General features: G+C 46.8%; 1 protein-coding gene across 1 annotated transcript in view; it reads left to right on the forward strand.

Moving 5' to 3' along the window:
* The window catches only part of POLA1 (DNA polymerase alpha 1, catalytic subunit), a 1,022,539-nt gene that overhangs the window by 601,695 nt on the left and 404,635 nt on the right, over positions 1–16,209 (forward strand). Inside the window, exon 33 of the mRNA XM_082247055.1 lies at positions 11,354–11,535. Within this exon, the coding sequence (XP_082103181.1) occupies positions 11,354–11,535 (182 nt within the window). The remainder of the gene's footprint in view (positions 1–11,353; positions 11,536–16,209) is intronic.

Raw genomic sequence — 16,209 nt, forward strand, 5'->3', positions numbered from 1 at the left:
TGGTACACGGACATCATGCAGATGGTTGTCGAGCCTCCCTGGCGGCTTCCACTAAGAAATGATCTTCTGTCAAGGTCCGTTCTTCCATCCCGCTTTACAGTTCTTGGCTTTGATGGCTTGGCTGTTGAAAGCCAAGCCTTTAGAGACAGGGGTACCCTGTCGGCTGTCATTCCTACCTTGCTAAAAGCTAAGAAAGCTTCTTCTGGGAAGGTTTATCATCGCACCTGGAGGGCATATTTTGCCTGGTGTGAGTCACAAGGTCTTCACCCCCGCTCCTTTTCAGTGGCGAGGGTTTTGGCTTTCCTACAGACTGGAGTGGATCAGCACCTGGCGCTGACCACGATCTAAGGCCAGTTGTCGGCCTTGGCCAGCATCCTTTGGTGTCTAATTCCTTGATTCGCACCTTTATTCAGGGGGTGCGTCATCTGGCCCCCCGAGGAAGGCTCTCTTGCCTCCCTCGGACCTGAATCTGGTTCTGTCAGTTTTTACAATGACCTCCTTTTGAGAACATCAGAGAGATCTCTCTGCCTGTGTGGTCACAGAAGGTTGCCTTTCTGGTGGCGGTCACATCTGCTCACAGAGTGTCTGAGTTGGCGGCTCTGTCTTGCCGTTCCCCTATCTGGTTGTTCATAAGGATAAAAAGTGGTCTTGCGACCAAATCAGTCTTTTCTTCCTAAGGTGGTTTCAGCCTTCCACCTCAATGAGGATATTGTGTTTCCTTTTGTTTTTGTGTGAAGGCTAAGCATCCTAAGGAGTTTGCATTGCATTCCTTGGATATGGTCCGGGTGATCAGGGTTTACCTTTCTGCCACGGACTCTTTCTGGAAGTTGGATTGTCTGTCTGTCCTTCCTGAGGGACCTCGGAAGGGTACAGCGGCGTCTGCGGCAACTCAGAAGGGTACAGCGGTGTCTGCGGCAACCATTTCCAAATGGATCAGACAGACGATTGTGCATGTTTAGGCGCACTTTACTAGAACTGTTAGTGCATCTTGGACTTTACGCCACCAGGCGTCTGTGGCTCAGGTGTGCAAAGCGGCGACTTGGTCGTCTGTACACACCTTTTCTAAGTTTTACTAACTTGATGTGTTGGCATCTTCGGATGCTTCTTTTGGCCACAAGGTTTTGAGTGTGGCAGTGGTCTAAAGAGACATGCTATTTTTTTCTGTCTCTTAGTCATGGAGTTTATTTAATTTTTCCTAGGTTAGCTCCTGTTGAGCTTTACTTACCCCGTTGGTTCAGTTCAGTTTTTTTCTCTGACCTGGGTGCTGCGTTGCCTATTTTAAGGTTGCTTCTTCCCACCCCTCTGCTTTGGGACGTCCCAATTGTGAAGACTGTGTGAATGGGCGGCGACTGTCAGAGGACGTAAGAGAAAATAGAATTTTTGTAAAATCTTACCGTAAAATTATTTTCTCTGAGTCCTCTGACAGTCGCCGCCCCAGCTCCTCTCTTTGGGGTTGACGGTTTTTCTTGGACTGCTTGCTACATAACTGGATTAGAGTGTTACTGGCTGCAGGATATTGGCCAGAGGGACGGCCCCCTGTGGATGGGTCTATATGTTAATGTTGTATTAACAAAATTACTGCCTAGCTTGCTCTTGTGGAGAAGGTCAATACCCAATCGTGAAGGCTGTATGAATGGGCGGCGACTGTCAGAGGTAAGATTTTACAAAAATTCTATTTTCTGTCTTACAATAAAATCATTTTCTCTGAGGTTCACTGACGGACACAGCACCCGCCCCTCTGTTCGTTTTGAGTTATGTATTCTTCTGACACTGCTTGTTACAAACTGAAGTCCTATAACAGGAAGTGATGGTATACCCCCTGGGACTGCCTCAGGGGCGTAACCAAAAATGTTCCCGCCTTGTCCTACACCTAGAGAGCGAGATCATAAGCCCAAGGGTCTAGAAGACATGAAGCTGTTTCCGTCAGTGAACCTCAGAGAGAAGGATTTTACGGTAAGACAAAAATCTAGTTCTTAAACACTTCCAATGGTCCGTTTTTAATGGCAATTTCGGGTTCAAAATTCGAAAGTAAAATAACAACTTGCCGACCGCCGCAAGTACATATACTGCGGCGGTCAGCCCCGGCCAGGCAAAGTGACGTACCGGTACGTCACTCGCTTGTGAGCCAATAGCGGGCGAGTGCACGCCCACTGAGGCGCCCGCCCCGGCTCGTTCCCTAACAAGTCAGTACGCGTGACCGGCGGACCCGATGTCCGCTGGTCACTCGCAATCGTTCGCCGGGAAGGGAGAAAGGCAGGCGGCTAATGTAAACAAGCCGCCTGTCATTCTCCCCTGTGTAAAAATGGAGATCAGACGGTTCTACTATGTAGGACCGTTGATCTCTGTTTTTACACTAGTAGCCATGTCCAATCACAGTTAGAAACACGCCCCTAGGACACACTTAACCCCTCCCTCTCCAATACAGTTAACTCCTTCCCTGCCAGTGTCATTTTTACAGTAACAGTGCATATGTATAGCACTGATTAATGCAGTAATGTCACTGGTAACTCCAAAAATGTCAGTCAAGGGTCCGATCTGTCCGCCGCAATGTCGCAGTCCCGCAAAAAAAAATCGCAGATCGCCGTCATTACTCGTTAAAAAAAAAAAACAAAAATGACAAAAATCTTTCCCTTTATTTTTTTTTTTTACTTTGTTTTTTTTTTTTACCAAACATATGTAGCATAAAACTAATTAGCCGAAAATGTTAAAAAATTTTGATTTTTTATTTTTTTTTTGGGGAATTTCATATAAAAAATTTTGAAAAATATTGTTATTTTTGCAAAATTGACGCTCTTTTTTTTGTTTATAGCGCATGATCAAAAAAATCGCACAGGTGATCAAATACCACCAAAAGAAAGCTCTGTTTGTGGGAAAAAAAAGAACGTCAAATTAGTTTAGGTACAGCGTCGCACAACCGCGCAATTGTCCGTTAAAGTCACGCAGTGCCGAATCGCAAAATACCCCCTGGTCAGGAATGGGGTAAAATCTTCTGGGGCTTAAGTGGATAAAAGGTTGAAGTTTAAGTAGTGGTTTTATTATGAGATAAAGATTAAAAAAAAAAAAAAGCCACAACTTTTCCTAATGTTTTTCCCTCTTTGTAGAGGCTTTATCAGACCGAACAAAAAAAACTCAATGGGGAAAAAAAAATACTTTACTGAAACATTCTTGGTTGTATATGGTGCTATTTTTATCACCAGTGTTGCTCCAGATTAGCCTTCACACTTGAACCATTATTATGCTTTCATGTTGCATAATGCATTCTGCCAATACATTACATGAGTAATATTACATACTAGAGAAACGTTAGCTATTCAATACTCATAAAATCCTCATTTAAACAAGTGGATATTGCTTCTTATTGGTTTCTGACAGAGAGAGTTAAGCACTTGATGATTGGTATGTGCTCTGTGTAGCATTCTACACAAATGCCTGCTCTAGACTTAAATGATCACTTTTACCCCATTTAATTAGTTGTGATTTCTTTTGTAAATTTTAGTGGGAAATGATGTCCATATTCCAAACGCTGTACGTTAATACTGTAACTGGTATAGAGAATCCCTGTCTTTTGCCTAAGTGGGCAATGCCCAAATGGCAACCTGCACATGTAAAATTCCTGACCTTCCCCCTACAGCCCTGTGCGTGTGAGATCTAACGGCTCTCTCCGTGATACAAACATCAGAGCAGTGCCAGCTAATAATAACAAAATAGGACACATTTAAAAAATAAAGATAACCTAGCCGAAAGTAAAGCTGGGTATACGCACAGATTATTTTCGTTCAGCTTATCACTTGCTGGCAAGAAAGCATGGCTGTTGAAAACCAGGTCCTTAAAGATAGGGGCATGATTGATTTCTTTAATTTCCTCCTTGCAAAAAGCGAGAAAATCTACTACTTTTAAGATCTACCATCAGAGTTGGAAGGGCTCTTTCGAAAACAGGAACACCCATCAGAAAAATGTATCCAATCTGGTCTAGAGCAGCATCTAGTATTCTAAAGTGACACGTTTCGGCCAATGCACTGTTTGAAAGACCTTTTTTCAAGGTGGGCCTCATGTGAATCCTGTACTTCCACCCCACCCTGCCCCAGGGGCTCCCTGGGATCTACATCTGGTACTTTTTCTTAAAAAAAAAAAACTCCTTAACTCATCCAGGATATCCTATTGGAGGTACTAACCAGTAAGATTGCCTTTTTGGTGTCTTCTTCATTTGTTAGGCATGTTTCCATTTTTTTTTCCAGGATCTCTATCTAACATAGAGATAAGGTGGCCCTGAGACCCAGACCTTTTATCCTTCTTTAGTCCTTAATGAGGATATTATCCTCCCTTCCCTCTGTACTGCCCTGAAGCATGCAAAGAAGTTCTAGATGTGGTCAGAGCAGTTAGTGTGTACCAACTGCAACCTCTTCCTTTTTGGAAAATTGATTTCCTTTTTTGTGCCAGTTGAGCCTTGTTTTCTTTTAGGCTTGTTTGATGTATGCTTTTATTGCCCACCACTCAGTTCGTTGCTTATGCCTTGTACTGTATGATGTGTGCAGTCTGTCAGGGAAGCAAAGGATCTGGTAAGTAAAAATGGGAGTTTTGACTTTTCTGGTTAATTTCATATCTTGGAGTGCAGTGCAGAATAGAGGCCTTTCCCATCCGTGTCCAGTTACCGGAAGGTAGCGGCATATGCCATGGTCTAGGACTAAACAACCTGTGTCCTGTACTGGATTCCAAGATATGGAATTTGCATTCAAATCAAACTTCCCATTGTTATTTTGCTGTATTCATACTCTATCCACAAGCCTTCCAGAGCCTGCTGCAAAAAGCATCCCTAAAGCAGTGTGTTGACTCCTCTAAGCTGTACGGTGGGGATGATGTGTTAAGAATAATGTGCAGTATTTGGCTGCTAGACTAGTCCCTGCAGTCTCATCTTCCCTGCAAGTCTACAGTTTTGCATAGGATGTGAGGACACCAAAGAACAGTCCCACACCAGGGCATTGGAGAACATCATCTGCTGGGGGAGAAGAGCGTATAAGTAACAATGGATAGTTTGATTTGAATGCAAATTCCATATCTTGGAATCCAGTACAGGAAACAGGTTGTTTAGTCCTAGACCATGGTTTATATGCCACTACCTTCCGGTAACTGGAAGTAGTACTTGCTATCTCTCTGATGGGTTTGTTTTGTTTTTTTCAGCCTAATGATGGCTTGCTTCACTGATAGTGACAGCTCTTTGGATCTCATATTGAGAGTTGACAGCAACAGATTCCAAATGCAAATAGCACACCTGAAACAAACTCTGGACCTTTTATCTGCTCCTTGTAAATGGGATAATGAGAGAATAACACACACCTGGCCTTGGAACAGCTGAGCAGCCAATTGTCCCATTACTTTTGGTCCCTTAAAAGGTGGGACGCACATATACAAACTGTTGTAATTCCTACACCTTTCACCTGATTTGGATGTAAATACCCTCAAATAAAGCTGAAAGTCTGCAGTTAAAGCACATCTTGTTTGTTTCATTCCAAATCCATTATGGTGTTGTATGGAGCCAAAAAGATTGTGTCGATGTCCCAATATTTATGGACCTGACTAGTTTAGTATTAAATAGATAATCTGTGAAATGTGCAAAGCCAACCTCTTCAGACAAATATAATGATCTTCTCTCTTACGTCCTCTGACAGTCGCTGCCCGATGGTGTTAGCCTTCACTAATGGGTAATGGCGCCCTCTGCAGGAGCAAGGCTAGGCAGATAATTGATTATCAGGTTAATACAAAAAAACTTTTATACCTCGGCACCCCACTAGGGGGCCATCCCTTAGCCATTATCCTGAACCCAATCTGATATTACCTCAGATTTACACTGCCTAGCTAAGGAGCTGGTTAGGTCTTCTGCTTGGACCTTTGTGTCTCAGCTTTTTGTTTTTTTCTGAATTCATGTGTTTTTCTTTGCACAATAGATTTTTCTCTCACGATCACTAGTTAGTCAGGGATTCCTTTCCTGGAGGACTACAAGTGACTGCGGAGCTGGGCCTCGGACTGGGTATTATAGATCCTTATGGAGTCCCAGCCTGCCAACGAGTGTCGCAGGTCACTGGTACGCCCAGGCCTCGCGACGACAGTGCCCCTCCAATAGGGGACGTGCCTGCGGAGCTGCACCTTCTCTAAACCCGGATCGCCCGCGTGTTGCCAGCATCCCTCCTTGGCTGACGGCACCCCCACTTAGGGTGGGAGGTCTCCTGTATCTGAGCGGTGCCCGCTTCCTGGACTGGTGAGTACTGTTACCCCCTTGTCCCTGGGGACTTTGGGGGGTTGTGGGCCCACTCTTAGGGGATAGCAGGTCTGGTGCTCTATGTAGGATTCCCCTTCTGGCTGGGTTGTTTTCCCTGCTCCCGCTGGGGGCGCTGTGTTGGGGTGCTGTAGGGGTCTCCCTGGGGTCCCCGATGATTGCCAGAATGTGTTTGTACACTTTTTTTGCTGCAGTTTGGAGCAGCCGCCATGTTTTTTGGCGAGCAGATTCTTGGAATTGGGCAAATGCCTAGTAAGGGGAAGCGGCCATTTTACCTGTGACATTTTACATTGAGTTTCAATAGGCACCTTTTGTCTGGGCTCGAGGGCTGGGCCTCTAGCGGTGTGAGGTCACTTCCTCCTTCACACATCTCCTGTGTAAAAATGTGCTGACAGGCTGGGGGATTTTTGTTAATCCTTCTGTCATTTTTCAACCTAATCTGAGGGGGCACTTTGTTAGTGCAGATTGCGGGAGGGCCCGCGGGAACCGCCGATTTAAAGGGACAGCATGACCTCTATATCTGCTGTTCTTGCGACTTTGGCGTCCCAGGTGGATCTGCTGATGTTGGCACGCTCCTCCAAAAAATGACCTGTGCCCTCCCAGTCCTCTGACTCTGAGACAAAAATTGGTTGCCACGGACAATGGTCCCCCTGAGGGGTCCCGGTCCTCCGCTTCTGAGGGGGAGGAGGAGGCATCTTCCTCCTCGGTAGCCCGGGTACATGTGCTACGATGGATGTTCCCCTTAGCGACGTTAAAAATAAACTCTCTATCTTGACGATGAGCCATCTCAGTCAAGTCAGCGGTCCGCTTTTAGGGTTCCGAAGGGCCCAGATGTCAGTTCAGGTTTTTTCCCTGCCCTGTGGAATTTCACGGGAGTGTGAATGACCAGTGGCGGTGCATAGGCACATGTTGGTGGTGCCTAAGCTTTTTTTCCCTCCGCTATCCAATTTTGGGGGCGGGGGACAAACGTTGAATGGTGTCCCAAAAAATGTGGATCACGCTGTTTCTAGGCTGTATAAGTCCACTTTGATGCCAGTAGAAGATTCCTAGGTATTCAGTGATTCGGCAGATGGGCGAGTGGAAGCACTCGCCCGCCACGTTTCTCTGGTGGAGGTTTCCCTGTTGAACCCTGTTTTTTTGGCCTCGGTGATGGCCTATCAGGCTCTCGTGGTATGATCCAAGGTGCTTCGCAGCACTCTGGTGGCGGAGTCGACCTTTCCACCTGCCCTTGAAGACTCGGGACGCAGGAGAAGGGTAGACCCTTCCGACCTCTTGGTGGCCACCAGAGGCCGTGGACGGGTAAGCCAAAAGTTGGTCAGTCTGGCTTGGAGGCCCAGTCTACCTCTTTCTGAAGGAACGACCTCACCCGTTGTCCGGGTAGGGGGACGTCTGCGTTGCTTTCGGGAGCCCTGGTTGTCCGGCATTCAGGACAGGTGTGTTCACGAGAGGAATTCGTTCAGCGTACAAGATCGAGTTCGATCTCCCCCTCCATAGACAGGTTTTTTCTGTCCAATCTCCAGATCGTCTCGGGGATCTTATGGGGGCAGTGCACGATATGCTTGCCCAAGGAGTCTTTGTACCCGTTCCTCCACAGGATAAGTTTCGCAGGTTTTACTCCAACCTGTTCACGGTGCCCAGAAAAGAAGGCACGGTGCGTCCGATTCTGGATTTGTCTGTGAACCGCTTTGTGCGGGTACAGTAGTTCAGGATGGACTCCATCCGGTCGGTGGTGGCATCGTTGAGGTCCGGGGTCTTCCTGGCTTCAATCGCATTGCAGGATGCGTATCTACACATCCCTATTTTCGGGGGTCATCCGTGATATCTCCGCTTCACGGTGGCTGGGGAGCACTTCCAGTTTGTGGCGTTACCTTTTGGTCTCGCTTTGGTTCCCAGGTTTTTTACCAAGGTATTGGCTTCCGGTTCTAGCCTCGCTGCGTTTACGGGGCATTGTGATCCTCTTTTGCCTGGACGACCTTTTGTAAGGTCGAGTTCATGTGTGACCTTGGCGAGCGCTCTGGCCGTGTCGGTTCAGACACTCCAGGAGTTCGGGGGGACCATCAATTTTCAGAAGTCAGCTCTGACTCCCTCAACTCGTCTTCAGTACCTAGGGATGGTCCTGGACTCTGCTGAAGCTCGGGTCTTCCTTCCGGAGGACAAACTCGGGTCTCTGCGGGATGAGATCAGGTCTCTCGGGGGCAACGATCTCTCCTCCTTGCGGACCTGCATGCGGGTTCTCGGCCTGATGGTTTCGGACTTCAAAACCGTTCTGTTTGTTAAATTTCATCCCAGGACTCTGCAAGCAGAGATCCTGGACAGGTGGAACAAGACGCCTCAGTCCTTGGAGAGGCGGATGTCATTGAGTCGCCCGGTACGGTCGGCTCTCTTGTGGTGGCTCTGGTCGCCTTCCTTGGTGCAGGGCCAGACCTCCCGGCCTCTGTTGTGGTCAATTCTCACCACGGTTGCCAGCCTGTCGGGCTGGGGTGGAGTTCTGGGTGCACTTTGTGACCAAGGGACGTGGTCGCGGGGGAGACTTCCCTGCCGATAAAACGTCTTGGAGCTCCGAGCGATCATACTTTGTTCCGGTGGACAGCTCTACTTCAGGGTTGTCCGGCCCGGGTACAGATGGAAAATGCCATGGCTGTGGCTTATGTCAATTACCAAGGGGGCACCAGGAGTGCCAGGGCGGCCAAGGAAGTGGCCGAGATTCTATCATGGGCCGAATCACATGTATGGCGATCTCGGCTGTTCACATTCCGGGTGTGAACAACTGGCAGGCAGCCTATCCGAGTCACCAGACCTTGGACCAAAGGGAATGGCCCCTGCATCCGGAGGTGTTTCGCCAAGTGGGGGACCCCGGACGTGGATCTGTTTGCGTCCCGTCTCAACAGTAAGGTGGATAGCTTCATGGCCAGGACTTGCGATCCTCTGGCGGACGCGTTGGTGGTGCTTTAGCATCACTCTCTGTATAGATGTATGCCTTTCCTCCGATTCAACTGTCGTCCAGATTCCTTCGCAGGTTGGCGGCGGAACGGATGTTAGTCATTCTCGTGGCCCCGGACTGGCCTTGACTTCTGTCGCGAGGACCGATCTTCCATCCTGCTTTACAGTCTCTGGCTTTAACGGCATGGCTGCTAAAAGCCGGGTCTTGAGGGATAGAGGTCTTCCACAGGCAGTTATCCCTACCTCGTTAGAGGCTCAAAAAGCGACTTCTAGGAAGTTGTATCACCGCACCTGGAAAGCGTATATTGTTTGGTGCGAATCACATGCTTTTTTAATCCTCGATCCTTCTCGGTGGCGAAGGTCTTGGCCTTCCTGCAGAAGGGCGTGGATCAGCGTCTGGCGCTGACTACGGTCAAGGGTCAGTTGTCGTCCTTGGCCATCCTTTTTCCGATGACCTTTGGCATCGCATTCCTTGGTCGGTACCTTCATTCAAGGGGTGCCGCATTTGGCTCTCCCGAGGAGAGCTCCCTTACCTCTCTGGGATCTGAATTTGGTTTTGTCTCTGTTACAACAACCTCACTTTGAGAACATCAGAGAGATTCCTCTGTCTGTGTTGTCCCAAAACGTTGCCTTTTTGGTGGCCATCACGTCGGCTTGCAGAGTGTATGAGTTGGCGGCCTTGTCCTGCCGCTCTCCTTCTCTGGTATTTCATAGCGATAAGGTGGTTCTGCGACCGAACCAGTCTTTTCTTCCCAAGGTGGTTTCTTCGTTCCACCTCACTGAAGCTGTCGTATTGCCTTCGCTGTGTGCGCAGCCCAAGGATCCTAAGGGATTTGCTTTGCATTCCCTGGATGTGGCCCGGGCGGTCAAGATGTACCTGTCCGCCACGGAGTCTGTTCAACAGTCTGATTCTCTATTTGTTCTTCCTGAGGGACCTCGGAAGGGATCGACCGTCTCCGCGGCGACCTTTTGTAAGTGGATCAGACAGACGATTGTTCAGGCCTATGCCATTACGGGTAGGATTTTTCCTTTTCCGGTAAAAAGGCCCATTATACTCGAGCCGTTAGTGCTTCTTGGGCTTTTCGCCATCAGGTTTCTGTGGCTCAGGTGTGCAAGATGGCGACTTGGTCGTCTGTGCACACTTTCACAAAGTTTTTGCAAACTTGATGTTTTTGGCATCTTCAGATGCTTCTTTTGTCTGCACAGTTTTGAGTGCGGCGGTTGCTTTCAGGGGACATTATTTTTACTGTCCCTCCTTCTTGGGGTGTTTTTTTTTTTTTATTCTGGGTTTGTTTCCAGTTTTTTCCTGTGGGCTCAGGTTGTTACTGGCCCGGCTGTTTGCGTTACCTTCTGAGTTGCTTGCATTGTTTTTCCACCCCTCATTCCTGCACTGCTTTGGGGCGTCCCATTAGTGAAGGCTAATACCATCGGGCGGCGACTGTCAGAGGACGTAAGAGAAAATAGAATTTTTGTAAGAACTTACTGTAAAAATTCTTTTCTCTGAGTCCTCTGACAGTCGTCGCCCCGCCCCTGTTTTTTTTTTTTTTTTTTTTTTGAACTGGGGGTTTTTGCCTTCCGGTACTGCTTGCTACAAACTGAGGTAATATCAGATTGGGTTCAGGATAATGGCTGAGGGATGGCCCCCTAGTGGCGTGCCGTGGTATAAAAGTTTTTTTGTCTTAACCTGATAATTATCTGTCTAGCCTTGCTCCTGCAGAGGGCGCCATTACCCATTAGTGAAGGGTAATACCATCGGGCGGCGACTGTCAGAGGACCCAGAGAAAATAATTTTATGGTAAGTTCTTACAAAAATTTTATTTTTGCAGTCAAAGCTGCATCAACTAAAGACGAATTTGAAAGAGGTGTATACTTATGCAATTAATTGTTTTTTTTTTTTTTTTTTTCCCACTGTAATTCATTTAAATTAACTTGCAGAGACATGTTATCACTTAGACATTAGACCAGTGTTAAATACACAAAATTAAATCTACTGTGATTCATTGTTACATGAGAGAGCCAAGCAGGTGAATAATTTTTATATGTAAAATGTGTTTACGTATGACACACGCACACTGAACTTTTAAGCAAATGATCCGATCTGTCCAAACGTTTTTTTTCTGAAAATTCTTTGTGCTCTTCTGATAGGACTTGATCCATCACAGTTCCGAATTCAGCATCACTATCAGAAAGATGAAGAAAATGAGGCTTTGTTGGGAGGTCCTGCTCAGATAACTGATGAAGAAAAATACAGAGACTGTGAGCGTTTTAAGTTCTGCTGCCCCAGATGTGGAACCGAGAATATATATGACAATGTTTTTGATGGCTCGGTTAGTATAGTTTTATTTTGAATGTATACATAGTTGCATAGTAGTTGAGGTTGAATAAAGACCTCAGTCCACCCATCAGTCCATTCAGTTCAACCTGTATAGGGGTGTGTGTGTGTTTAAGTGGCCTGCTCATTTCCCATGATCGATTCACTCCAGTTAGCATACTTTATCATTCTTGTTTCATTTATTACACTTTAAGCTCCTTGCACATTAGAACATCTGGCTGCTTTGTCCCTCCCAGCATTTTTGAAAGTTTGAAAACAATAAGGCTGGACAAGGCACCTGTGTCTTCCCTCCCCCGCGCACATCAGCTAGATGGCTCTGTGCACCAGGGGCCTTCACTTAGTAGCCGAGAACTTGAGCTCTATGCTGCTGGGGAATGTATATATGCGTTTTGGCATAGGTTAAATGATATTTGAATCTAAAATTTGAGTTCTTTCAGACAAACATTACATTAACCACTTAAAGACCAAGCTTTTTTCTGACACATGTTAAATACAAGTTAAAATCTGTATTTTTTGCTAGAAAATAACTTGGACCTCCCCAAATAAAATATATATATATATATATATATATATATATATATATATATATATATAATTTTTTTTTTTTTTAAGCAAAGACTGGAGAATAAATCGGCAGTCATTGCAATGTTTTATGTCACACAATATTTACGCAGTGGTCTTTTAAACACAATTTGTATTTAGAAAAAATACAATTTACCGAATTTAAAAAGACGAAACTGTAAAATTTGCCCAATTTTTTCGTATATTGTGAAAGATGATTTCACGCTGAGTAAACCGCTATCTAACATGTTACTGTTTACAATTGCGCACACTCGTGGAATGGCGACAACCTAGGGTCGTATAAAAATCTCCATAGACAATTTAAAAAAATGTAACGGTTACCAGTTTAGAGTTACAGAGGAAGTCTTTTATTAGAATTATTGCTCTCGCTCTGATGATCGCGACGATACCTCACGTGTGATTTGAACACTGTTTACATTTGCGGGCGAGATTTGTGTATCTGTTTTCTTTGCTGCATGAGTGGACGGGGGCGCTTTAAACATTTTTTTTTTCCTATTTTATTTTTTATTTTTTTCACTGTTCCTTTTCTTGCTGTCAGAAGGAATGTAAACATCCCTTGTGACAGTAATAGGTAGTGAAAGGCACTCTTTATGGAGTGATCTAGGGTTTAAAAGTCCCCAAATCCCTCCTTTGCACTTAAAAGTATACAAAATCTGCATGTCTCTATCGTCCATTGACAGACACAGCCTCCATCTTCATTAGCCATTTGGGTTATGCTGCCCCCTGCAGAAGTAGTTCTAGGCAGGAAACATTTAAATCTCCACGCCCACCGGGCTGTCCCCACAGGCATAACCTCACACCCTCTGCTACAGCAAACCAGTTTGATTCTGCCTGGAGGAGGAGTAGGACCTAGGTTTCCTGCTGGGACTTCGGTCTCAATTTTTTCTTTTCAGAATATTTTGTTTTTATTTTGCTTTACTCACTTTGCTAGCTAGTGTTCAGGGGGATCCTCCTGGTGATCTGCAAGCAATGTCGGCTTAGGTTTCGCACTGGATAATCTAGATCCTTAAGGTCTCCCCAGCCTGGCCTACAAGCGTGAGCAGGTTATAGTCCCGCACTAGGCCTCGCCGCAATGGTGCCCGTTTCCAGATGGTCCCGAGCATGTGGGTGGATGTCTTGCGGGAACGCAACGACCTTGAACGCCCTGAGTCGCAGCGTACCCCTCGGCAGACAGTACCCCCACTTCGGCCCACCTGTCCATAGTATGGTGAGTAAATGTGACCCCCCCGTCCCCCGTCCCTTGGTGGTCTTGGGGGGATGTGGGCCCTCTCCTGGGGATAATAGGACCCGTGATAAGAAAAAAGTGCGCTGGACTGACAGAAAAGCTGCAACCTTAGAAAAAATTAATGTGAAGTGAAAAAGGTGTATCAGGTGCGCTAAACTGTTGAGTGATGTGTCTCGTAGTGTATTAACTATATATAAGGACAAATCATTTATACAAATCATATGTCAAAACATAATGATCAAACAATATATAAATATAAATCAGAGAGGACACAGGTCCTCTAAGTGATATAGTAAGGTTCCAGTGACAAATCTATGTGCTCGACATAAAATTCAAAAACACAATTAATAATAAAATATAATAATAAGTCTGTGAATGAATAAAGTCCTTTCAATTCCACCATACATGTGACGTGTATCAAAGGTGCCAAACTTCAAACTTAATAGGTGAGTACAGCGAAGACCTCCACCATAAGTGAATTAGCCCCTTACGAGATGCAATAGTACAAAGGCGTATGTACTATTCGATCCACTGATAGACTAGCCCAAAGAAAGCAGAGAAAAGTTTCCCACACACTTCTCCCTCTGGGGGGGGGGAGCAGGTCAGCCTCTTACCAGAACAATGTATAATCTGTGCAAGAAATAACAGCCTGTGTGGACTCCTTCCTCTAATTCCTCTGGGTCCTGGGATCTGTGCTGCTCTGGTTGCTAAAGCGGATCTCCCTGGTAAAACACAAATAAAACCGCAGATAGTGTAAAATCTTCCAACTCCTTTATTTAAATAAAAGAAATGCACTTACATGGTGCCAACTTGAGTAGTGGCGAGAAGCGGTATAATACCGGAGAGTACAGAAGCCGCGGCCGCCTGCAGTGTGGTCCGTGGCGATGGGTTGTGACGTTGCGGCGCTCCTCCCTGACGCGTTTCCTCTACGGACGTCTACTGAGACAGGAGTTTAGCGCACCTGATAATAGGACCTGGACTTCCTAAAAGATCCCCCTGGCCTGTCAGGTACCCATCCCTGTGCTCTGTCTCCCTCTCCCATCCCCACAGGGGGGGCTATGTAACTGGGGCACCTGGTGTCCTGAGAGGGGTTGGCAATTGTATCTTATTTCTTGCTGGGTCTGGTTGTAGTTCCTTGAGGCCTTTATTTTGGGGGTCCCTGGCCACATGGCACGCCATGGGCGCCGCCATCTAAGGTGTGGGCAATGTATAATTTTTTCCCTTTGACTTGTACAGGGCAGCCATTTTTCCTGTGCTTCCTATTTAATTGCATTGGCATCCATTTTTTGTGTAGTCCTATTGAGCTACACAGGCAGTGTGACCTTTCACATCCAGGCCGAGGTCACTTCCTATCATTCTTCTTCCTGCTGCACAGTCCGATTCAGGAGGTTTTTCTCTGGAGGTGGTACAGTACTGGGGTCTTTGTGGGCAATTCCCTGCACACACTGCTGTCAGTGTATATTTAAAGGGGACTTCGCAGACCGCTGCGATCGGCGGTGGGAACCGCGACGGGCGCTTCCTAAAGTGACAGTACTCCGTTTTTCTGTTACATTGATTATGGAGTCCCGGGCTATAAATTCACCCTCAGACCCACTCGGTACAACACTCGGACCGTCCGGATTGCAGTCACTGGCCACAATTTCAGTAGTTCTGGAAAGTCTAGCGACAAAAGTTGCTTTTGTAATGAAAACAGTTACTAGCCAAAAAATGGCCGCTGTCTTCTCCATCTTTGGTGGCGTCCTCTGATTCAGAGGCTGATATGGTCACCACGGACGCCCCCCCCCCCCCTACCTGAGGGGTCGCTGTCCCTGCAATCAGATGGTGAAGAGGACCTGCCGTCTTCAGCTGAAGCCCTGATTGCTTAAGGGAAACGTTAAAATTGACAGATGAGCCCACGCCGGCAGGGACGCAGTTGTCTTTTGGTTTCCGCAAGACCCAAAAGTCGGGCAAGGTTTTCATGATATTAAGATCAATGGCGGCGCATCAGGCACATGCTAGTAGTGCCTAAGCGCTTTAAACGCCGGTATCCTTTTGCTGAGACAGTTTCCAACCGTTGATTGGTGCCGCCTAAGGTGGACCACCTGGTCTCCCAGTTTAACAAATCTACTATTGTGCCTGTGGAGGATTCCCCTGTTTTTACAGATCCGGTGGACAGGCGGGTGGAATCCCTCTCCTGCCATCTTCACATGTTGGCAGATTCTATTCTAAAACCGTTTTTTGTGTATGTTTTGGTATTACAGACATTTACTAAATGGGTTAAGGTTCTGAAAGGGAACATGGACCCTGACATAGTTCCCCCGGAGCTGATGGAAATTTTGGACCAGATGGCTCAGGCCCTGGTGTTCCTGTGTGGTGCGTCCCTGGATGTGGTTCCCCTGGTGGCCAGAGTTTCGGCTGTGGGTATTGCCCTCCGGCGCATGGTTTGGCTGAAGAGCTGGTCGGCTGACCAGGCTTCCAAGAAATCCCTCACAGATCTCCCTTTTCTGTGAGAGCATTTGTTTTGGCGACTCACTGGATGAGTTGATCAAGCATCTGACTGGCGGGATGAGTACTGTTCTTCCTCAATCCTCCAAAGCACCCCGTGCTAAGCAGGGACCTTCCTTTACTGCTCATAGGCATTTTTTTTCATGCCTCCGGGGCGCAAGAAAAAGGGAAGCCATTCAGAGCTTCTGGAGGGATTAAGGAGCACTGGATCAAGCCCAAGGCCAGTCAGCCTGGTTCCGCAGACAAGTCCTCTTCAGCATGATGGGGCGTCCTCATCCGTTTCTGGGGTGTGGGGGGGTATGCGCTTCTTTCAGGAACCCTGGACTTCCTTTGTTGAAGACGATTGGGTTCGCAAACTGATTTGTTTCGGGTACAAGA

The sequence above is a fragment of the Pelophylax lessonae genome (assembly GCF_965119305.1).
Source record: "Pelophylax lessonae genome assembly, chromosome: 2".
Taxonomy (NCBI): Eukaryota; Metazoa; Chordata; class Amphibia; order Anura; family Ranidae; genus Pelophylax; species Pelophylax lessonae.